General features: G+C 34.7%; 1 protein-coding gene across 2 annotated transcripts in view; it reads left to right on the top strand.

The window, feature by feature from the left end:
- GLRA3 (glycine receptor alpha 3) overlaps positions 1 to 3467 on the top strand; it is a 173550-nt gene extending 170083 nt beyond the window's left edge. The window contains exon 10 of one of the 2 annotated variants that reach the window (XM_005556328.5): positions 2146 to 3467. In XM_005556328.5, the coding sequence (XP_005556385.2) occupies positions 2146 to 2424 (279 nt within the window). In that variant the 3' untranslated portion in view covers positions 2425 to 3467. The remainder of the gene's footprint in view (positions 1 to 2145) is intronic. The other variant, XM_015451040.4, reaches the window with a different exon arrangement.
- The last annotated feature ends 22346 nt before the right edge of the window (positions 3468 to 25813 follow it).

Here is a 25813-nt window from a genome sequence, read left to right as displayed (position 1 = left end):
TAAGCACATCAGCTCTAATCCTGATATCTGAGCGTTTTGATAATGAATTTCTCAACTGCTTCAGTTAACCTGTCAACACCTCATTGGAAATGCTCCCTGAGAAGTTATCTTTTGTCTTACTTTGAGATAGATTTTTTTAACACATAGGTTGCTATAGTTTAAAAGCCTATTTTATACTTCAACATTCAGCTGATTTATACACAAAATAGTGCAAATTACCCGGGTAGCCTACATTTTCCTTTAGAAATGCACACACCAGCATGATTTTCTGAGTTATAAGGATACTATTTTAGCACTTACGTAAGAATGATTTAATTCCAATTTGTAAGATATGGAAAACTTTAAGGCAAATTATAAATTTGCCTTAAAATTTTCATGGATGCCAAAGAAATGGTAGTCTAAATGAACATGCTTATTAAAGAATACTGGAAAATTGATATTGATTTTCAATTTTTGCAAGCTTACAACAGTAGTCTCAGATAGTTTGGACTGTCCGTTTTTATTTCAAACTTGTGTCCTCAAAATTCAATTGCTTATATATTTTACAGTCAAAATACTTTCCAATAATCATATACTTTTGTTTTTCAGGTGGAATCATGTTACTTTCATAATTCCCAAAATAACTATTTTATACCTTACTGTATCAACTTTGGTCATCTTCTCATTTTAGAATCCATGATAACTTCTATTTTTTACTTTCATACTTTATAATATATTATTTATTGAGGAGCTACTTTCACAGAACCAACATAATTTTCTTTTTCTTTTTTTTTTTTTTTTTTTTTGCAGACAGAGTCTCACTCTGTCGCCCAGGCTGGAGTGCAGTGGCGCGATCTCAGCACACTACAACCTCCACCTCCAGGGATCAAGCGATTCTCCTGCCTCAGCCTCCCGAGTGGCTGGGACTACAGGCGCGTGCCCCCACACTCAGCTAATTTTTGTATTTTTAGTAGAGACGGTGTTTCAGTATGTTGTCCAGGATGGTCTCAATCTCCTGACCTCGTGATCCACCTGCCTCAGCCTCCCAAAGTGCTGGGGTTACAGGCACGAGCCACTGTGACCGGCCCATAATTTTCAAGAGTTCAAGCCAATTATTTTACCTTTTATATTATTATGAAAAAGTATTATCATAGGAGAGATATAACAATGTTATTAAATGTCTTCTCATCTTTTAGACCTTCAATTTAGTAATCAAATAAACCCTTACTCATTGGTAAACAGCTGCCATTACATTCTAAATAAATGTATTAAAGTAAATTATTAATTTGCATATAAGTTATTAAATACTATATTTCATAAGCATACTTCATTTATTATATATTATTAAATAATTTTTATTTAAATTTTTCTTTAAGTCCTTTCATTTACAAACATGGAAAATTATCTTCAGTTTGCCACATTTAAAAGAAATGATACTTTTTAGAAGAATATAGTAATAATAAATTTATGTAAAGTTTATGTTCTTAACATGAAATAAACTTCTGCCACATATAATTCACAATTTCAACCAAACCAATGTGCCTGAAAGGTAGTCGTATATAAACTAGAGTACATGACTATCTTCTAAGTATTCCACAAAGGTTAATGTAAAACAGAAAAGTAGCATACAGGGAGAATAACATAAACCAAGCAGTATTATGGAACTAGACTGTATTTTCTGAGGAATTGACTTCGAATTGAAAGAAAAAGCTTGAAAAGGTTTGTCTCCATGAGAAAGAAAAATTCAGTCAATGATCCTGGTATGTTCGTTCCCCTTCGACATCACACATTAGGCCATTTATACAAATAATGCAAAAAAAAAAAAAAAAAAAACTAGTTTATGACTATATATAACACAATAGATTTTATCTTGTTTTAATTTAGATATTCAAGCAATATGTAGAAAATATCAGAGTTTAGTTTTCCCATTAAAACATAGCCTTTGGGATTTCACATTTATTAATGGGCGCATCTATACAAGGCAGCAGGATGAATAAATAAAACTTCAATGGGGAATCAAAACCAATTCATCTTTATATGCTTTGGTTACCTTTTCCTTATATTAATGTAAATATTAATCGTGATAAAATTGGTTATGATTCTGAGATGCCTGTTATACAGGCTCTATTCTATTATTAAAGGGACTTGTCACATTTTCTTTGACAGGATGATGAGGTAAGGGAAAGTCGATTCAGCTTCACAGCCTATGGAATGGGACCATGTCTACAAGCAAAGGACGGCATGACTCCAAAGGGCCCCAACCACCCTGTCCAGGTAATGCCAAAAAGCCCTGATGAAATGAGGAAGGTCTTTATCGACCGGGCCAAGAAGATTGACACCATCTCCAGAGCCTGCTTCCCATTAGCTTTTTTGATTTTTAATATTTTCTATTGGGTTATCTATAAAATTCTTAGGCATGAAGATATTCATCAGCAGCAAGATTAAGTCTCTGGGGGCATGCAAGTGGGTCAATTCAGAGGAAAGTGTCTCTGCCATAGGTGTGTGTGTGTATGTGTGTGTGGTGTATAAATGATGACCATTGTATTAAAATGGTATATGGAAAAGGTTCGTAATTTGGTTAGCTATGCAAAGTCATGAGAGATAAGATTCTTTTAATGAATATAAAATATTTATTAGGGGATTCTATTTCATATTAATTCCCGGTGATTTGTTTTTTTCACAGTAAACCATCTAAGTGGAAGCTTTACTGCCAATGTGTTTATATGTTATATAATATCTCATAATAACAGACACGAAAACTACTTTGGAATTCCTTAATTTGTAATTCAATGCTATTAAATCATACAAAAGCAAATTTTGCACAGTAAATTTTATGAAAGGAAAGGGGGGAAATTATAAAGATAATAAAAACCAATAATTTGAATTTTAAAACTATTTTCTTATAGTATAGTTATGAAATGGGAAAATAATTAGTTACAGTGGGAAATTCACTCATATTAATGGAGGATTGTACATATAAATACTATTTAATCAATATATGTAATTTTGAAAATTTTTAAATAAGAGCATTAAAAGACTTTAATGGTTTGGAATACTAAATTTAATTGTTTAGAATAATAAATTTTCCTCTGTGCAAATTTAAAACAAATAACATAAGAGATTGTGTTACAGTCACAATCTACTTTTCTTAAACTTTATATCTCTAGGAACGAAGGTGGAAATATGGAAAACAACTTTGTTTTCAAATAAGTATCATAGCTATGTATTTTTAGTTATTGCCAAACATTGAACAATTCAAGCCAGCACCTTGTTTTTGTTAGACTTTTAATAGCTGCTTAACTGTGTGTGATTGTGTTTAATAATTTGATATAACTGAACAAAATTCAGTAAGACTTTTATATTTTAGTTTAGAATGTGACTTTAAAATTCAATGGGATTAAAGTATTTACATTTTGATAAAAATGAGTACAATGAAAACAAAAATTGATTCATAAAAGATTTTTTAATAAAAAAAATTTTCCCAGCAATGTTTTATGGGTCTCAACTCCTATCTCCAAATATAAGGAGGGAAAGTTTTAATTTTAAATGATATAAGTAAGTCATTTCTATAAAGTGGGGACTGTTTTTCTATTTCTGAATTAATGATTTCAAAATCTAAGCCATTCGCAAGATGAAAATAATTTTAAATGAAATTTTTATGTAAAATTTTTCAATGACCCCATGGGAGTACTTCAACAACAGCAGAGCATTAGTAACTTGTTTTTTGCAGTGTAATTGGGTGCAAATGTATGATAGAGTTCTTGGTAAACAGAACCAGACTCTGACTCTTTTTCAGTTTTGCTATTTTTTTTTAACTATTTTTACCATAAATGTATTTGGGAAAGCTTTGGAATGCCTTTTAGGTATTTTAATTATTGGTCAGATGCACAAACTCAGTCTGCCAAATTATTTACAGAGAAAACTTTAAACACTATGAAAACAATGAACTCAGATGTACAATAGAAAAGCCAGTTATTTAACGAGATGCTGTTTTCTGCCCTTCAACCACTCTCAAATTAAAAGCAAAAACTACCATTTAAAACTAAAACCTTTACAATGTTATTATACATCAGCTTATACAATTGTAATTTTTAAAAATAACATTTTAAAAAATAGTAAATGTTAAGCAGTTTTTGCTAGTAAAATACCAAGTTCCTCTCCTTTATAAGTAACTTAAAACAACACTATAAGGAAATAATATTATGTTTGGCATTATGTGCAAATGCCACAACTAAAAGAATTTGTTACTCTCTATGTACCCACGTTGAGGACTGTGCACGTGAAAATTAAACACATGCTTCTTCATTTGGTGTGTATTTAACAAAACCATGGAAACATATTCTTGTGCTAAAGATAGAGCAAGATATGTCATTTGTATTCCTTGAGAATTAGCAGGAGAGTTCGAGGTAATTATAAGCTACGTCATCTCGGTGTGTCTCTGAAATACCTGAATGTGTTTTTCTATACTTTCCACATCTTATTTCAAGTTTCCCAACATTGCTTAAGTGAATTCTGCCAGGAGCAAACAGAAATATAATAAATACAAACATGCTTACTTCCAAAAGAAATTCACAGACATCACTTGTTTCCATATTTGAGAATATTAAAAATGTGTCTTTTTTAAATCTGAAATTTAGAAAGTGAAAATACCAAACATGAGACAATGTTGTCAACAAGGACGTTGGTGCATTAGAAGTCTATCTCAAAAGTATTGTACTTTCCTTAGGCATAGTTTTCCTTTCCTATTACGTTTGTCACTGTCTTACTGCACTAAGAAAATACTTTAACAGCTTTCACTCACAAGGCAACAGTGACAACGCACATGTGGCTGAATCCAATATGTTTAAAGGAATGTGTCTCCTCCTATGAACTCTTATTGACCTTTTAAAACTGAAAAATCACATCGCAATTAGCATGCTGAGATAATATTTGCCTCAGTAAGCCCTGTGTCCAACCAGAATATTTCAAATTAAACCAACCAAAAAATTATCAATGATAAGAAATTTAAAACGTGTGCATATACATTAACTACTCTACACACAAATTGGAATTCCAATGTGCATATTCTGAAGTATTTTTAAATAGCCACATTAGAAAATACGGGATTTTTGTGTATGCAGTTTATATCATTTTCTTAAAAAGCATTATTTGTATCTCAATCATTGAAATATCTGGTTCCATAGCATATGAATTTATAGGCTATTTTATACATTAGCATATATGTTCTCAACCTTTTCTTTCTTTCCCAACCATTAGAATTAGACTTAAACCATGAGGCTCTAGAACTTACTTTACAACTTTAAATAGATTCAAGAATCACTGTATTTGCAAGAAAGCTGAGGGTGTTTAAAACTTCTCTAACCCTTCCAAAAGTTTCTCCATGGCACTTGCCTGGAGAGCCCATCCAACTCTTGGTGGCTATATTAGGGAATCAACCGGGCTGTTCATCTTATTCTAGAATGAATTCTTATTCTGTTGATATAGTCCAATAACTTTAATCTTAATTTGCAATTATAAGTGCTTGTATATTTGTGTATCCCTAAGACATGAATTCATGTATTAGTTTATGAATACCCAGGATCTCATGGAAGGTAAGGGAAATTTTAGAAAAAAAATGAAGAAATGATCTAAATGTTTAACAGAAGAGAGCAAGCTGTTCACTATTTTAGTACTCAGTGCAACTTAAGTGGTTATAATATTTGAAAAAAGATTTAGATGTATCTTCCATACTATACACCCCTTTTTCTGAACATTTAATTCCACTTTTTAAAATATGCTTTTCTATTTCTCTCAACACAACATACTTCAACCTGCTGGTTACTTGGGAGGACTGAATATTATACTGGCAGCTAAATTTTTCTTTCATCTATAAAGTACACATTCCAGGAAATGGACATGAGAGAATACAAGAGACTTGCCAAAATTGACATAGAAAATACTTGCAGTATACTGTAAATGGAAAACAAAGAAACTGACAACACCACGATTCACAAGGGTCCCATAAAAATTTACAACACTCTAATAACAAAATTCTGAGAACAAAAGTGTATCCAATGATCCTTAGACAGATAGCATTAACAGTCTTTGAGGTCATGATATCTTCTACTCCAAAAGTGATTCCACACTCTTTGCAACATAGATAATAGCATAAACTCCCAAAATTCATCAGTATATATGACCTGTATTTTTCATCTAGTTAATATTGAACTAGCAAAGAAAAGCAAACCATTCCAAATATAAGACAATCTGGTGTTAATACAATATATTAGAAGACATAGCGTATATGTTCACACGGATTCCCTCCTGCGAATAAAACACCCATAATACCCATTGTATCTTGTTCCTGAATTAAGAGACATCTGCCTCAGCAGATACATTGGTTTTTATTTTCTTATTTGTGTACTACAGTGGTAAACATAGCCATTGCAATTTTTTCATTGCTATATAAACTTTGCATGAATAAACAAGCAGTGTACACTGTAAATTGCATTAATTTAATTAACTTTAAAATTAAACTTTTATCTCAGCCCCCCTCCTCTTTATAAACATACTGATATTAAAAAGTGAACTTCCATAGGGAGACACCTGGTACTCCAATTACTTAAAAAGTAAAGTGATGCATATTCTTCCATAACAAAGATACTTACAGGCCATGTGTAAAATATAACTCCCTACAATTTAAACGGAACTAGGACAGGGAAAAATATCCTGAGGAAGCTTCTTTGAGATATAAGGCCAAGAGATATAATCCAAAGTTAGCAGCTAGGACCCACTTACCTGTTTTTTTTGGTCTACATTTTACATCTTAATAATGCCTTCATCTCTTCCCTTTCCCTCTCTCTCTCTCTCTCTCTCTCTTTCTCACACACACACACACACACACACACACATTGGTAATGAGATGAATTCTTTCAGATTAAAAATACAAAGACAGAAAATTTTCCTAGACAAAGGTTCATAATCCTGTGACATGTTTTGCAATATTAAGTCATTGCTGGTGGAAAATATGAACCATGCAGTCATTCGATTTGGCCAGCTCTTGATCATGCAACAATCTTTTGCCTCAAAAACACATAAACAAAGCTAACTGGATCAAGTCTTTAACCCTTAACAATCGAATTCTAAAGCACTATTTGAACCATTTTTGAAGAACAGCTAAATAATTGTCAGAAAGCTTTTTCAAAAGACAGCTAATAACATAGGATGACTTTGTAGTGTCCGAACAGGTGGTTTTCTCAGTACTTTTGATGGTTAACACGTAAACAAAGAGGAGAAATTTAAGGTGATAGAGTATTATTTTTCAAAAGTGATTCTGAACCCTGGCTATGTATTGGAATTCCTTACACATTTTAAAAATGCATACATATGCTTGGTATCCAATATAGAAGATTATGATTTAATCACTGATTAAACAAATATTCATTGAGTACCTTATGTGTGCCTGGCACTGTCCCAAGTGCTAAATTTATTATCTTTGGAATAAGATATGAAATTGTGGATGATTGAAAAAATTCCAAAACCGAGAGAATTGATGTGAGCTTACACAAGCTTGTTCTCTTAATAAGGATCAATTTAACACTTTTTAAGTTTTATAATTTTTTCTTTCTTCATGCAACTAATTTTAGTTGTCTCTCATTTATATTCTTAGAATTAAAAATAGACCCGGCCCGGTGGCTCACGCCTGTAATCCCAGCACTTTGGGAGGCCGAGGCAGTCAAATCACTTGAGGTCAAGAGTTAAGACACCAGTCTGGCCAACACGATAAAATCCCGTCTCTACTAAAAATACAAAAATTAACCAGGCGTGGTGGTGGGTGCCTGTAATCCCAGCTACTCAAGGGAGGCTGAGGGGGAAGAACCACTTGAGCCCAGGAGATGGAGGTTGCAGTGAGCCAAGATCGCACCACTGCACTCCAGACTGGGTGACAGAGTGAGACTCCGCCTCAGAAACAGACAAATGAAAAAAGAATTTAAAATAAACCTTTGATGTGTTTCAGTTCAGCTTTCCTCTCAATGTCAGAATCTTCACTATTACATTATCCACATTCTCCGAGCACCCAAAGAGCAACTGGTAGCTCATTACTCTGAGGACAGTCTTCTGTTCCATTGTGGCATAACTCTAGATGATAAAAATGTTAATCTTCATCAAAAAATGACTTTTCCTTCCTAAAATACCAAGTAAGTTTATTGCCCTCACATAAGACAACCAGCATATATTTTCACATTTCTGTTGTCTGCGTTTAAGTTCAATCAACCCCTTATCACTAGCTTTATTCTTACTTAAACCATTCATGAGAGCATTGTAAGTGTTAAACAATGATGACACATTTTCAGACTTATAAATAATGAAATATAAAATGAATTATCTACATAGATAAATAGAAATTGATGAAAATTTCTATGTACATTATTTTCAGGAACTGTTAGTGTCTTCCTGTAATTTAGCAATAAATTTAAATTAAATATTTTTAAATTTATTTCAGATATGAAAATATTATATAAAACTCTACAAAGTAATATGAATTAAAAAAAAACTAGCAGCAAACCATATTAACCATATGATGTATTTTTAGAGTAAAGCTATAACAAAAGTACAAGGGATTAAGTTGTTTTATTTTAATGGCTGCTTTTTCTCTGGGGTGGGTTTAGCAATGGTGCCTTTGGGCAACCCCGCTCACATACACATTATCCAGCCTGGCTGGTTAATAGTAAGGAGTTGTGACTTAAATTCCAGGAAAGGATTCAGATGTGAAGTTATACTTGAATATGCTTGAATAATTTTGCACTTCTTCACTTTTTTCTCTATGAATTATTCAATGGTCATTCCTTAAATTTGTATTTTAATGTATGATAAATGGTAATACTGGGGGGGAGTAGAGTGAAGTACACTGACATTCTACAGCTATAATATGATATGCTATGAAAAACAAAACAAAAAGAAAATGTGCCATATATTTTCCATGTACCATCTTTATATGATATACAGTGACTTCATTATTAGTGAGTCAAGTTGTTTAAAGAACTACCAAAAAAAGTATTGCTATTTTATGGTTTTTATGGTGTAAATTATTTTTCTGTCTTCTCGAGTCTTATGTCTATGTCAGTCTTCCTTGTCCAGATACTGTCATATTTTTCCAGGAAATTATACTGAACATATACTTAAAAATTTATGCACGATTTCATCAACTTGTTTTTCATTATATTTAGTTCAATTTTGCAACTAACAAACTCTCTATCAGAGTCATTAACCTGTGAACAGTATAAAGTATTTATCATGTAACTGTAGATAATTTGATCAGAAACAATAAAAATGAACACTTTTCAAGAATATGGATACCTCTTTTGTCTAATTTTTTTACAGAACAAATTTTACCAAAGAATCATGTTGTCTTCCTGACAAAAATCATATTCCATTCCTGTTCTCATGAAAACTGTTACATCTAGGATTACATAGTCGGTGATATATCATTCAAAGAAGTCTTAATATATGCATTTCATTATAGGAAAAGCACAGTGAGAAGGATGGTGAATGGAACTTTTCTACTAAGGACAGAATGAGAGAAGATGTGTTACTAACTAGAAAAATGACTTGGCATTATTGTATTTGTAGTTTTTGTTTGTATGTTTGAAAGACTTCTTAAAATCTGTTTATTGAAAAAACCACTTTCACTTGACTTACCCGTACAGACTATTTCAAAAAGGAATACTCATCTTTTTTTTAATCTATAATTTCATCTTTCTTTTTTCCTCCACAGAGTTACATTGGAGGTTAGTGATAGAATACTAGTAAAGAAATAAGAATTTTTTTTTTTTTTGACGCGGAGTCTCACTCTGTCACCCAGGCTGGAGTGCAGTGGCGCGATCTCGGCTCACTGCAAGCTCTGCCTCCCGGGTTCAAGCGATTCTCCTGCCTCAGCCTCCCGAGTAGCAGGGACTACAGGCACGTGCCACCTCACCTGGCTAATTTTTTGTATTCTTGGTAGAGATGGGGTTTCACCGTGTTAGCCAGGATGGTCTCAGCCTCCTGACCTTGTGATCTGCCCGCCTTCCAAAGTGCTGGGATTAGGGGCATGAGCCACCACACCCAGCCAAGAAATTTAAGAAAGTATTACAATTTCGTATGTGATAATTAGTCTGTCATTTTTAAAGTACCTATAATTAATATGTAACAGCCTTTGACACTTTTATATATTGACTAGCACAAATTTCAGGAAAAAATCTTAGATTGAAAATTCCTTGCTAAATCAGCATGATGGTTTTCTTCAATGAGCTGGCCTTCATTAATAGCTTACATAGTTCGTACCGTGACATCAGCAAAAACTCTGTGCTGAAATGCTGCCATAGAATCAGGCCAGCTCATCTGTAAGTACAAGTGCTGGCGGTATCTATGGGTAATAGATCCCTAAACAAAAGGTATAGGAATAAATGTAATGTGACCACACTGAGAAGGATGAGAAGCTTATTGGTAAACTATGATTTATTAAGTCAATTTGCACTACTATGGTTTAAAATATTTTCGTTACTCTCGTGATATTCATCATTTTCTGCATCACTACACTGTTTATTTTTCTCTACATAGTTTATTTCAATATACTCTTGCTGACAGTTGCTTTCTGTCTTGATAAACTGATTTTCTAAATATATTTCTTCTTTGTAATTTTGTATAATTTCCGTTTTTAATTACACATTCATTGGAATCCTAAATTGAATGAGGCCATATTTACTGAACTACACTATAAATATTTAGTTTGTTTTTATGTTTCTTTATATTTGTATATTTGACCCCATGTGTTGTCTTACCAAGTTATCTCTGTTGATGCTCTTCACCCAATATTGTACTGCTCTGACAGTATCTAAAAATTCACTTGGGCAAACGGTTAACTGGAAGCTGGGTTATGAACAGAAGCTGGCACTCTGAAAGAAAATCAGAGCTGGATATAAGTTAAAGCAGTGAAGACAAATTTTATTCGGAAACTATTGCACTGGGGACAGAGAGACCTCAGTATATAACTGGGTTGCATTCTGAATACTAGGACAAGTGAGGATTTGGGATAAGTGAAGTTCAGTGGGTGGAAAATTACTAGAGAGAAAACCTCACAGGGATTCCGGCTAAACTGACTTAGCAAAATTCTTGCTGAATGCAGGCAGGGTGATAAGATACTGAACGTGGGGGGATAATAAATTTGATTAGATATCAAGGATAAGGGATTTTCGTTAAACTGAACCAGCAGAATTCTTGCCTAACTGAACTAACTAGGCCAAGAACAGAACCCAAGTTGGGCCTAATCAAAAGGAAGGCTCAGAGGCTTATGATCAGAGCGTGACCCAGGAGAAAATCTTATCATCATCTATAGTCCATTCTGTGACATGAGGAATGAATTGTCTGAACACTTGTTCTTCAATGAATGAATACTCGTTAAAAATCATATGACATTCACTCGCAGTTCTGTAACCTAATGGCACTTGCTCTTCCAAACTGGTCTCTGTTCTTAAACCATTAAAAATCACTATTTTGATGTCAGGTTCCTTTTCTTTCTGGGGAAAAGAAAAACTCTTCTAAATGATCTGTTACAGAAACAATTATGTTTATAGAGTCTTATTTCAATAACTTCTCCCTCCCAAAAATTTCCCACAGATTGACCTTGTTTGAAATACTTATTCTGTGGAAGATCAAGCTTACAGGTATAACATTGAGTTTCCTAAGTGACTAATCAAAGAAAATGGGAATGAACTATAAATCGAAAACAATAAATTTATTCAAATTGCCAAATCATTTGACAGGTAATAGAAAATCCAAAAGCACAAATTTATTTTGAATTGCCTGGAAGTTAAAGAAGATCGATAATAAATTATTAGATCCTTTTTAAGAAACACAGCTTTACTCTATCACATTGTATTTGATAAATACCAGAATTGAAGCTAGAAACCTACCTGGCGATACTCTGGGCGCTTCCTTTGTTCTCCTCTTTATCGTCAGCAAATTTTTTGAGTCTCCACATTATTAGGCCATGAAAACTTCAACGGGTGGCAAACAGAAAAGCCTCCTCCACTTTCAGGACCAAAGCAAAACAGGGAAAAATCTGCAGGAACCGTGTGTCATAGATAAGAGTTTTCCTTTATTTTCACTTTAGGTTAGTACTTCTCCTGGGTAATCAATAATCTCTAAGCAAGACTCAGTCTTGTCTAAAGGGATGGAACTTATATTGATGCATTGCATATAGTAAATTAAAATATCTTTCCAACTTAGATGATTAATTGTGTTTTGTCCTTCTCGAACGAAAAAGAATACGAGAAACAAATGGACATGGTATGTTATTTGCAATTTACTTTAAATCAAATATATCAGAATTCATTTACTGTTGTGAATTGGTTACATTTGAAATACCTTTTTTATATGAACTAATGAATTAGTTATACATTAACTAATGAAAATGCTGGGACCATGAAAAAAGATGTTATTTCAGGTCATCAAAAATACAACTAGGGTAATTATGTTCATATGACTCATTCACCTAATGGATAATGTAACTTCATTTCTAAAAAGAAACTTTAAAAAGTAATATTAATGTGTTAGTATAAGTCATGAGTTGCTTAACTACAGGAATATGTTCTAAGAAATGTGTCTTTAGATGATTTGTCATTATGCAAACACCACAGGGTGTACTTCTATATACTTACATGGGTTAGACCACTACATCTAGGCTAGACTACATGCAATAGTCTGTTGCTTCTAGGCTGCAAACCTGTACAGCATGTTACTATACTGAATACTGCAGACAACTGTAATACAATGGTAAGTAGTTGTGTTTCTAAACATATATAAGCATAGAAAAGATACCATAAAAATATGGAATAAAAGGTAAAATGTAGTACACCTATACAGGGCACTTAACTTGAAAGGAGCCTGCGGACTGGAAGTTGCCCTGGGTAAGTGGTGAGTGAATGTGAGGTCCTAGGATATTATGACCCTACTGTAGACCTTTTTTTTTTTTTTTTTTTTTTTTTTTTTTGTCTGAGATGGAGTCTCCCTTTGTAGCCCGGGTTAGAGTGCAGTGGCATGATCTCAGATCACTGCAACCTCTGCTTCCCGGGTTCAAGCAATTCTCCGTGCCTCAGCCTCCTGAGTAGCTGAGATTACAGGCGCTCGTGACCATGCCCAGCTAATTTTTGTATTTTTTAGTAGAGACAAGGTTTCACCACGTTAGCCTGGCTGGTCTTGAACTCCTGACCTCAGGTGATCCTGAGGTCTCCCAACATGCTAGGATTATAGGCATGAACCTCGGTGCCCAGCCACACTACTGTAGACTTTTTAAAGGCTGTACACTTAGGCTACACTAAGTTTAACTTTTGAAATTTCTTCAATAATAAATTAACCTTAGCTTCATAAAACTTTTTACTTCATTTTTTAATGTTTTAAGACTTTTTTGTAGTAACACTTAGCTTAAAACACAAGCACAAACATACAAAAATAATTTCTTCCTTTATATCTTTATTGTGTAAGCTTTTGTCTGTTTAAAATTTTTATTTTATTTATTCTTTTACTTGTTAAACATTTTGTTAAGAACTAAGACACAGACACACACATTAGCCTCAGCCTACACAGGTAGGATCATCAATGTCACTGTCTTCTTCCTCCACATCTTGTCCTACTGGAAGATATTCAGGGGCAACAACACACACAGAGCTGTCACCTCTTGTGATAAAAACAACTTCTTCTGGAATAAATCCTGAAGCACCTGCCTGAGTGTGTTTTCCAGTTAACTTTTTTTATATAAGTAGAATACACTCTAAAATAATTATTAAAAGTCTAATAAATACTAAGCAATAGGAATTTTTTAGCTCCATTATAATCTTAAGGGACCACTGCTGTATATGGGGTCCACAGTTGACTGAAATGTCATTATGCAGCACAATACTGTATTTAATATTGTTAGCATATTTATATTTGATTAACTGTCTCATTGGTATTACTTGTGCTAAACATGCTTACTTTTTGGTTTTTTTTTTTTTTTTTTTTTTTTTTGAGACGGAGTCTCACTTTGTCGCCGGGCTGCAGTGCAGTGGCACGATCTCAGCTCACTGCAACCTCCACCTGCCGGGTTCAAGTGATTCTCCTGCCTCAGCCTCCCGAGTAGCTGGGACTACAGGCATGTGCCACCACGCCCAGCTAATTTTTGTATTTTTAGTAGAGATGGAGTTTCACCATGTTGGCCAGGATAGTCTTGATCTCTTGACCTTGTGATCCACCCTCCTCAGCCTCCCAAAGTGCTTACTTTTTAATATGTGTTATATATTGTATTCTTAAGCAACAAAATATAGCAAGTTCACCTGCTGTTATAAGCATGGTAAATCCCTAAGTGATCAAAATGTTTGATGCTTATCACTCAGAAATACAATTAAAGAGTGTAAAAGGTATTTAATATGCAGTTATCTATTTTAATGTCATTATTTTGTCCTCTACTTCATAAGCGAGATGACTTGAACCACTTTGATATCTTTACTGATCATTACAACTACTAACCAAGTATATACTGAAAGATTTTTGCTAAATAAGAATATAATTACAGACAGCAACATGGTATGTGCTGCATACTTTTAGTTTCAAAAACTCCCCTGAAGTGTTTAAAGAACAATTATACATATCCAAAATTGTAATTTTTTAATTTCCTATAAATTTTAGATCATATTCAGAAGGTATCTAGGGTTGTTACATTTTTCAAAAATTATACATTCTTGTATCTTATAAATGTAGATAGAACATAAACCACTCTACACTTAAACCACAAGAGGGCTCCCTCTCGTTGGTTTGAGAATTGTAAATGTCATTCAAAAAAACCATGAGGCTAATTTCGTTAATGATTGGGGCCAAGATTTTGGCATAAAAGAGTGTTTCAATTTTTTTTAATGCAATGAGTCAATATAAACCTTGTACTTTAACAGCTTCATGAAACAGTTTTGTGGGAGAACCTTCTCAAAACCCTTATTTACCAGCAATGAAATGGAGCCTAAGGATATACGGCAATTTTGCTCAGCACTACTGATCCCAGTCACTGTTGAAGCCAGAACTACACTCTCCATCAGTCTCTGTTCTTAATCTTCAAATTGAAGTAAGAGGGTTTAGAAACTGAGATAAATGTTAATATAGTCCTGTGGAGACAATTTTACTACAAAGTTTGAAAGAAATACATACTAAAAATATAAAATTAGAATGAATATAAAATCTGAAACAGAAACAGAAAAAAATTTCAGTGTTACAGGGAAAATATGCCATAGGTACGTGTTTTTTCTTCCAATTACTTTACAATTTCACTAAGGATTGTTGGTGGAAATGTTTCACCATCGCTGGGAACCATGCTGCTCTCTTGAGCTAATTTAAGAAATAGAAAGACAGGGTACTGCTGAGTATATATATTAATTTCAAAGTCAAGAAAGCATGTGCAAGGGTCTCATCAGCATTTATATCCCTAATATGAAGTTCCTGTTCCACTTCTCTGTGCTTCATTTGAAGTCAATGTACTCTTCCACACAGTTGACTGAATGCCAAAAGGTTGGATATGCTAAATGTAGACACAACTTTACATGCAAAAAGAAGATGAAGAGACAAAGAGAATTCTTGCTTAGTTCTCCATTATTCCAGCATATAAAAAACCTCTACTTTAAAATACTAAAACAACTGGTTTATTTGATTGAGTTAACCAGCCATTAATAGTGTAAAGATTTTAGCACCATATCACATATGTAAGAGAAATAATCTATGGAATATCAAAATTTGTTGTCAAGATGGCCAAGTTTTAGTTCCAATTGCATGACATAATTGTTTGCCTTATTTCAATGCATGACTTAAAATCTATAGCTTCAAAGTGACAATAGTGTCTTAATTGCAATGTTTAAACCACAAAGCAAATATTTGTTAATTTAGATGTGTTCTTTGACTATTACTTTCTGGCTTTCAATATATAGCTAAATTTCATTCTTAATATCAATTTCTACTTAATAATGAAAATAGAAATATTTCAATTAGACATTAAAAATTTTTATCTCATGCATGGAACTAATTTTGAAAAGCATTTGGATAAGATTCATTGATTCATCTCTCCTTTATGTCTTTCTGAAGAAAAGTGAAATATACTGTAAATCAACATGTTATGCACATGGTAAAATTATAATTTAGGAAGACAAAATATAAATAATATAACCCTCCAATTTCAGAATAATCTAAAAACATAGGAGTTGGCATCCCTAAAACCCATGTTAAGTCTTCTAAAATTGTAATACAGAAAAGCATATTTTGGAAAAAGAAGGGAACAGGAAATTATTTGAACTAGGCTAGTCTTTAAAAGTTAATTTGGCCAGCACAGTGGCTCACATCTGTAATCTTAACACTTAGTAAGGCTGAGGCAGGTGGACAGAGTGAGCCCTGGAGTTCAAGAGCAGCTTGGGCAGCATGACAAAACCTCGTCTCTAATTAAATAAATATAATACTTAAATAAATACATAAAAACTTTTTAAAAGTTAATTTGGGTGCCTCTTTGCTCTTCATTATTCCCCTTTGTTTTTTCCTAAGTACATGTTTATTGTTTAATAAATTTATGATATTTTTATTGCTTACTCGAGGTTTGGTATAAAGGTTGAAACCATGAGTTTACTTTCAATTTCTGTGTATTCATTAACAATAAAATTTACTTAAAATGTTGCAGCTTACAAACTCTCTAGCAGTCATTTTCAAAACCTGAAAACAAACACATAAATCAAATGATAGTCATGGTTGAAATAATCAGAAGGGTTTTCAATGAATAACATAATTTTTGTGTGACTCTTTCTGACAAGTTAGAAACTATTACAATAGGCCAGGCACAGTGACTCACACCTGTAATCCCAGCACTTTGAGAGGCAGAAGCGCGTGGATCACTTGAGGTCAGAAGCTCAAGACCAGGCTGGCCAACATGGGGAAACCTTGCCTCTACAAAAAATACAAAAATTAGCTCAGTGTGGTGGCGCAGTCCCATAGTCCCAGCTACTTGGGAATCTGAGGCACAAGAATCACTTGAATCCTTGAACCAAGGAGGCAGAGGTTGCAGTGAGCCAAGATTGCACCACCACACTCCAGCCTGGGTGATGAAGTCAGACTCTGGCTCAAAAAAATAAATAAATAAAAATAAACTATTACAATAAAGTCAACAAGTCAGAAGTTTAATTGAAATGTTTCAAGATAAATATATTGTCTTTGCTTCTTCCAAATTTATGCTTGCCCTAGGTCATCACAGGTTTTAAAATTTAGGAGATTAATTAGGTTCAAGGTCCTTGCTCAGTGTGTTCAGTAGAGCCAGAGGGACACATGTGAGGGGAAGAACAATATCACATTATATAACACAATCGGTGCATTGAAAAGCATTCTAAACCTTAGGGGTGGCTTCAAGTAGTCCAGTTACCTAGAAGCCACATTAGTTTTCTATAGTCATCTCTAGTGAGGAATAAACAATAACAGAAACAAAAATCGAAAGAGAAAAAAAGAGTGCTTGAGGCCAAAATTATATGGATTTTCCTTTCTTAGAAATGCTGGAAGTCACAGCCTCTTAACTAGTATTAGCCTGGTTTAGTCACCGAGACCTTTACCCAATCCTTATGAATGTGACTCCATGCTTGAAACCATGAGTAAGCTGTGCTTCATACAACAAGATGGATAGTTTTTACAGTCTTTCTATTAATGGGGTGAGTTAAAGTTTAGTAATGAGGATCAAGATTGTCAGAAGACTTACACGTTCTAATTCATATGTCTAATACCACATGACTGTAATTGCTCTGTGGACATGCCACCACTAAAACTGCAATCCTTAGGGTAAGGACCATTTATTTTTTATTTTTGAAACCTTAAGCACTTATCTAGTAAGTAATCAGTAGTATGTGGTCATTTAATAAATGAATCAATGAAATATAGCCAGTTATCAAATGTTGGTTATAGTGGAAACTGAGCCATGTAATGGATTGTCAGGGTGACTATAGCCTAGCTTACTTAATCATTTTCTTAAGAAAGTTAAATATAAATATTCTGACTGGATATAAGTATCAATTCTATTTATGGCTTATTACTTTGCCTTATGCCTGTGTCCTTCCATATTACCTTTCAAAACAGATACAATAATGCATTGCAGTGCACCACACATCTCTCACAGTCTCTCCAACACATGCCTTGAAGTTGGGAAGTTGAAAGTAAAAAAGAGTCTGAATGACAATATAACCATAATTTTTTATAGTAAACGTTTCATGTGGTTAAAAAGATTATTTAAAATTACAAAATGGTATTTTAGTTGTCCCAGAAAGTGGTATTATTGTAAGGCAAATTTTAACTCTGATCGCTAATATGTTAATCACATGTTCCCAAAATTATCACCACTCAATTTTGCAATTAACCAGATGATTTATTATGATTTAGTCTAAATATTATTATCGTGACAATTGCTGGGCTTGTTTTACTATTTGGTGTTCCCCCAAATTCCCTCCAACTCTATCACGCCAGATTTTTTTAAGCTGGCGAAACCATTTCTAATCAATTTGATCCTCTGATGTTTTGCTCTCTCACTCAAAAGAAAACCAGAAGAATTTTCTCAAAGCAATTCTGCCTAATGTTTTTGTGAGGCTCGGATGTATTTATAAACATAACAGGAATGGAAGCTGCCAGCAGCACTGTGCTAAATGCACTCAGCATACACGCCAACCATGGGGACGTGTAAAAAGCAAGTCCGTGAGAGATTTACTAACATTTGCAATATGTTTCCTTGGTAACGGGTTCACACTTCAGGAGATAACTTTGAAAGCCACCTGCAACATTTTGAACATTTTAATCCTTTTACACTAATGAATTACGATAGGATATGTGCAACTTTGAATTTTAACAATCATTGCCCCAGTGAGGCTAGTGGGTAAATATCGAAAACATCTGAGGTAGATTCTGGGATCTTGGCAAATTACATCCAGATGCAATCATTGAAACAAAAATGGGAAGATAAACCATACTCAAAATATGTTTGTCAGTAATGAGTGTGAATATAATACTTTGTATTTGGTGTTTATCACACTGTTATACATTGAGGAGGCAGAATGAGGTCAACAAAATGTGGCATATGGCTTTCAAGTATCTATATATTTTCAACTTTTCACACAATTTCACATAGTAAAACAACCTAAAGAAAATGGAAAAAAAAAAAAAAGTGTATCCAAATCAGTAGAGATTTACACATAGCAAAGTTGAAAACTTTCTCAATGATATTATATAATAATGTAAGTCATCTTTCAGAAGAATTACTGTAGTACCTGGAGGCTAGCTGTGTTATGTCAATTCACCCCTATGATTCAGAACTTACAGCATATAAAAGATACGTTAATATGCACATATCCCTTTGAGAATCACGGAGATTCACCATGATATCAGTGTATATGATAATATGTGCTTCTACAGTGATTGATGGTTCTAGAAAGATTTCAAAGAACAATTAGTACCTGCTGATGTAACTGGTGACAAGGTAACCAATAATATTATCACCTCATCATCCTATAAGATTTGTAGTCCTCTAGCTGTAGATAGTTGTGATGATGTATATTAAAGACTGAATAGGACACCTATCTTCAAGAAAAATGAAATTAGGGGATAAAAGATGAGTACTGGATTATAAAATCATATCCATATAAATGTAATTACTGAGAACACAAAGGGAATTCTACCAAAATTGTCTTAAAAGGTAGCATAGAAAAGTGATTAAGAGATTGTTGGAGCCAAACTACCTAAATTAAAAAGGCGATTGTACCATCTACTAGTAATAGGTAGTACTACCAGCAGCATCTACTTTAGGCAATTTTTAAACCTCTTTTTGCCTTTACTTCCCCTTATTAAAATGTAGATGCTTTTAAAAATTGTCATGAAAATTCAACGAATCAATATTTGTAAAACACACACATACAAGAATGCCTATTAAAAGGAAACAAACAAATCACATTTTTATTTGTTAAATTCAGACTACAAGGAACAAACGTTTGCTTGGCTTAATTCAGGTAATACAAGTTAATTATTAAATACAGAGAAAAACGATGAAAATAATCTTGGCCATTGGGATATAAACTCCAGGAAGGTGAGTCCACTACTGTTCATTTATGTATCCTGATTTGGAATATGCACTTGGCCTATAGGCACTTGATAAGTATTTGTGTAAATAATAGTGGTTGAAGCATGGGAAAGCCAGTATTTCTAGATGCTAGAAAGTCATTTAAAATATACATCAAAACACTAGCAATAATTAACTACCTGATTAGACTCTGAGGGCAAGCATACACTACTTCCTACTCTGCAGCTACTGAGGGGAGTAGGAGAAAGTCTTCTCCTGACTTGTAGTTTCTCTACAGTCTCTTTCAGCTTCTTCTCTCACCATCAACTGCTAACCTCCTCGGTAGATCCCCTAGTCAGACCCTCCGAAAACAAGAATTTACTTGCTTTGGCCACATTCCAATATAGCCTCCCTCTGTTGGGCAGAGTTTTGCATCTAGGCTACCTCTCAATCTTTTAGCCACTTTGTAAGTTGACTTAGTTTGTTTTAGATAACCACTCCTGGTTTCATTAGCTGTGGCCAAGATAACAGAAATCTCAAACAGAAATAGTATGGAGATAGCATGCAATCGTTGTGCAAGAAAACTTTAAGAAGACTGTGAGAATGGCATTCGTTTGGAAACTACCTAGAAATGAACTGTATAAAATAGGAAAAAGTTTGCTTCTCCTATCTAAGACAAATTGATTAAAAAATAGTTTCATGTGGGAAAGGGGGAAACCCTAAAGTACAATAAATAATAAACAACATAATTATTAGTAGTAAGATGCAACCACTTGCGTGTAAAGGAATAGTTTATAAATAGTTCAACCACCAGGGTAGCTGTAAGAGGGATGAAACGTCCATTTAGGAGGACTTTATTTATCAGTTGTGTCACCAAAATAAAATGGAATTGGTTTAAAACTTACAGAACTAGCACCAAATGTCAGGGGTTACCCGTGTCTCTGTGCTAATCTGTTCTTGTAATTATGAATATTCTTCAATAGATCCAGTTGCAGAGTGTAAAGATGGTATTCCCGAAGACAGGAAACACAAATTAAGTTCTGCCATAGCATACACATTGGCCTATTAAAACTCTTCACTTGTTGAGAAAATTTTGGCAATTTATCTATCTGACAAAAGGCTAATATCCAGAATCTACAAGGAACTTAAACAAATTTCCAAGAAATAAACAATCCCACAAAAAGTGGGCAATAGATATGAACAGACACTTCTCAAAAGAAGACATCTATGTAGCCAACAAACATATGAAAAAAAGCGCAACATTGGTCAATAGACAAATGCAAATCAAAACCACAATGAGATACCATCTCACACCAGTTAGAATGGTGATCATTAAAAAGTTAGGAAACAACAGATGCTGTAGAGGATGTGGAGAAATAGGAATGCCTTTACACTGTTGGTGGGAGTGTAAATTAGTTCAACCATTGTGTAAGACAGTGTGGCAGTTCCTCAAGGATCTAGAACCAGAAATACCATTTGACACAGCAATCGCATTACTAGTTATATACCCAAAGGATTATAAATCATTCTACTATAAAGACACATGCACACGTATGTTTATTGCAGCACTGTTCACAATAGCAAAGACCTGGAACCAACCTAAATGCCCATCAATGATAGACTGAATAAAGAAAATGTGGCACACGTACACCCTGGAATACTATGCAGCCACAGAAAGGATGAGTTCATGTCCATTACAGGGACATGGATGAAGCTGGAAACCATCATTCTCAGCAAACTAACACAGGAACAGAAAACCAAACACCGCATGTTCTTACTCATAGGTGAGAGTTTAATAATGAGAACACATGGACACAGGGAGGGGAACATCACACACTGGAGCCTGTCGGGGGTTGGGGGCTAGGGGAGGGATAGCATTAGGAGAAATACCTAATGTATATGATGGGTTGATGGGTGCAGCAAACCACCATGGCACTTGTATACCTATGTAATAAATGTTCACGTTCTGCATATGTATCCCAGAACTTAAAGTATAATAATAATAAAACAAACTCTTCCTATGTTCACTTGAATATAGCACTTCTATTTTATTTTGCTCACTCACATAAATAATTTGCCATACATCACATCTTAAATAGCATTTATTGAAACAGATTATCTTAACTCAAAACGGTCACCAGCATTATTCCTAGAGTACTATTTCAATTATAGCCTGATTAAAGGGTTTCTCTCTCGTCGATCTATCTAATATTGACAGTGGGGTGTTAAAGTATCCCCTATTATTGTATGGGAATCTAAGTCTCTTTGTAGGTCTCTATGAACTTAATTTATGAATCTGGGTGCTTCTGTGTTAGGTGCATATATATTTGGGATAGTTAGCTCTTCTTGCTGCATTGATCCCTTTACCATTATGTAATGGCCTTCTTTGTCTCTTTTGATCTTTGTTGGTTTAAAGTCTGTTTCATCAGATTGTAGGATTGCAACTCCTGCTTTTTTATACTTTCCATTTGCTTGGTAAATATTCCTCCATCCATTTATTTTGAGCCTATGTGTGTCTTTGCACGTGAAATGCGTCTCCTGAATATAGTACACTGATGGGTCTTGACTCTTTATCCAACTTGCCAGTCTGTGTCTTTTAATTGGGGCATTTAGCCAGTTTAATATTGTTATGTGTGACTCTGATCCTGTCATTATGATGCTAGCTGGTTGTTTTGCCTGTTAGTTGACGCAGTTTCTTCATAGTGTCGATGTCCTTTACAATTTGGTATGTTTTTTGAGTGGCTGGTGCCAGGTGTTCCTTTCCATGTTTAGTGCTTCCTTCAGGAGCTCTTGTAAAGCAGGCCTGGTGGTGACAAAAATCTCTCAGCATTTGCTTGTCTGTAAAGGATTTTATTTCTCCTTCGCTTATAAAGGAGAAGCTTAGTTTGGCTGGATATGAAACTCTGAGTTGAAATTCTTTTCTTTAATAATGTTGAATATTGGTCCCCACTCTCTTCTGGCTTGTAGGATTTCTGCCAAGAGATCTACTGTTAGTCTGATGGGCTTTCCTTTGTGGGTAACCCGACCTTTCATTCTGGCTGCCCTTAACATTTTTTTCTTCATTTCAACCTTGGTGAATCTTATGATTATGTGTCTTGAGATTGCTCTTCTCAAGGAGTTTCTTTGTGGTGTTACTGTATTTCCTGAAGTTGAATGTTGGCCTGTCTTGCTAGGTTGGGGAAGTTTTCCTGGATAATGTCCTGAGAAGTGTTTTCCAACTTGATTGCATTCTCCTCATCACTTTCAGGTACACCAATCAAACGTAGATTTGGTCTTTTCACATAGTTCCATATTTCTTGGAGGCTTTGTTCATTCCTTTTTAGTCTTTTTTTCTGTAATCTTGTCTTCTCTCTTTATTTCATTACGTTGATCTTCAATCACTGATATCCTTTCTTCCGCTTGATCGATTTGGCTACTGAAACTTGTGTATGCTTCATGAAGTTCTCGTGTTGTGTTCTTCAGCTCCATCAGGTCATTTATGTTCTTCTCTACACTGGTTATTCTAGCTAGCAATTCGTCTAACCTTTTTTCAAGGTTCTTAGCTTCCTTGCATTGGGTTAGAACATGTTCCTTTAGCTCTGAGGAGTTTGTTATTACTCACCTTCTGAAGCCGAGTTCAGTCAATTCGTCAAACTCATTTTTCATCCAGTTTTGTTCCCTTGCTGGCAAGGAGTTGTAATCCTTTGGAGGAGAAGAGGCTTTCTGGTTTTTGGAATTTTCAGCCTTTTTGTGCTGGTTTCTCCCCATCTTTGTGGATTTATCTATCTTTGGTCTTTGATGTTGGTGACCTTCAGATGGGGTCTTTGAGTGGACGTGCTATTCCTTTCTGTTTGTTTGTTTTCCTTCTGACAGTCAGGCCCTTCTGCTGCTGGTCTGCTGGAGTTTGCTGGAGGTCCACTACCGACCCTGTTTGCCTGGGAATCACCAGCGAAGTCTGCAGAACAGCAAAGATTGCTGCCTGATCTTTCCTCTGGAAGCTTTGTCCCACAGTGCACCTTCCAGGTACCAGCTAGAGCTCTCCTGGATGAAGTGTCTCCTTTGTCCTGCAATTCTCTACCTCTAAATGCAGGCTTTCAGCAATATTTTCCTCCCTCTATCCCTTTAGTTTCAGATACCTTTCACCTTACTGGATTTTGACATCTCATAAAGTTCTCCCTGCAAAAGTGGGGTCCTGCATTCCCCCACTATTTGAGCTCTCCTCACACTGCACTTTGAATATTTTCACATGGAAAGTTCTAGAAGAACAAATCAAGGCCATGACGCTGGGAGCAAAAATGTAAGAGAGCATCTGGCTCAGGTGAAAGAGTGCACCTGCTGAAAAGGAAGTTTCAGTCACGTAAATCTGGATAGCTCAGACCATGCCTGCTGCTCAGACACGTGCATTTATTTCTACCTTTTTTTTTTCACTTCGCATATTTTATACTACTTCAAAGGTAAAATACTGTCTTTAATGATAAACCTATCTAATATATTGGTACATAATAACCCTAGAAATTATTTTACAAGCCAGTTTGTCGCAGGTGAGTGCAAAAGTGGGGTCCTGCATTCCCCCACTATTTGAGCTCTCCTCACACTGCACTTTGAATATTTTCACATGGAAAGTTCTAGAAGAACAAATCAAGGCCATGACGCTGGGAGCAAAAATGTAAGAGAGCATCTGGCTCAGGTGAAAGAGTGCACCTGCTGAAAAGGAAGTTTCAGTCACGTAAATCTGGATAGCTCAGACCATGCCTGCTGCTCAGACACGTGCATTTATTTCTACCTTTTTTTTTCACTTCGCATATTTTATACTACTTCAAAGGTAAAATACTGTCTTTAATGATAAACCTATCTAATATATTGGTACATAATAACCCTAGAAAGTATTTTACAAGCCAGTTTGTCGCAGGTGAGTGGTGACTATCTGGGCCAATGGTGCAGGTCGTAAGAAGTTACCAAAACAGTAGTAGGTAAAGGAAGGCAGATTTATTAGAGAAGATGAGAGAATACATTGCAAGGGAGCAACACGCAGACTAGCAAGAGAGGCGCTGACTGGAAGGAGATAAAGGCTGGCTGGGGAATAGGGTGCTTGTACTGTGTGCTAAAGAGGGTTTTGTGCAGTATTGACAATGCCAAGGTTGCAGTGAGCTAACGTATTTTTTATCAGCCAAGGGTCTGGTGACAACTGGGTACAGGAAGATTGTGAGTTATTTGCACAGGAGAGCTATGTGCCCTGGACCATGAAGAAAGGCAGACTTATAGCTTACCTGCTTCCTTTTTTTTTTTTGCTTTCTCTTGAAAAGGAGTCAGCCTCTTTTTCTCAATTAGGACTCCACAGAATTAAAAGGATTGACTTTAGGATAGTTAGTGGAAAACACAAAGTTCAACTCCTAGCATGCCTTCCTTCTGCTACTTTACTAACAATGTGAACATAGGTGAGTTCAAGAAGCCTGGGGGCCTGCCATTTGGACTATCATCTTTTGAGAAAATGGTCCTAACCAGTTTTTTTTTTTTTTTTTTTTTTCATTTTCTCTTTAGTCACTGTGGCTTCTACCATATGATCTTTAGGGAACTGTAAAATACTGCTAACCTAAAGGCAGAGGAAGGTACTACATTTACTCCACATGTGCCAAAGGTAACTTTATATGAAGATCAGGTAAGGAAATCCAGCCATCTTTATTGTGGTTGGCATGCATTCTGCCTAAAACAGATATTCTATATCAAAAAGCTAGAAACAAATAAAATCATGATCATTTTTAATTG

The sequence above is a fragment of the Macaca fascicularis genome, chromosome 5 (genome assembly GCF_037993035.2).
Source record: "Macaca fascicularis isolate 582-1 chromosome 5, T2T-MFA8v1.1".
Classification (NCBI taxonomy): Eukaryota; Metazoa; Chordata; class Mammalia; order Primates; family Cercopithecidae; genus Macaca; species Macaca fascicularis.
This window is presented reverse-complemented; position numbering and strand designations above follow the sequence as displayed.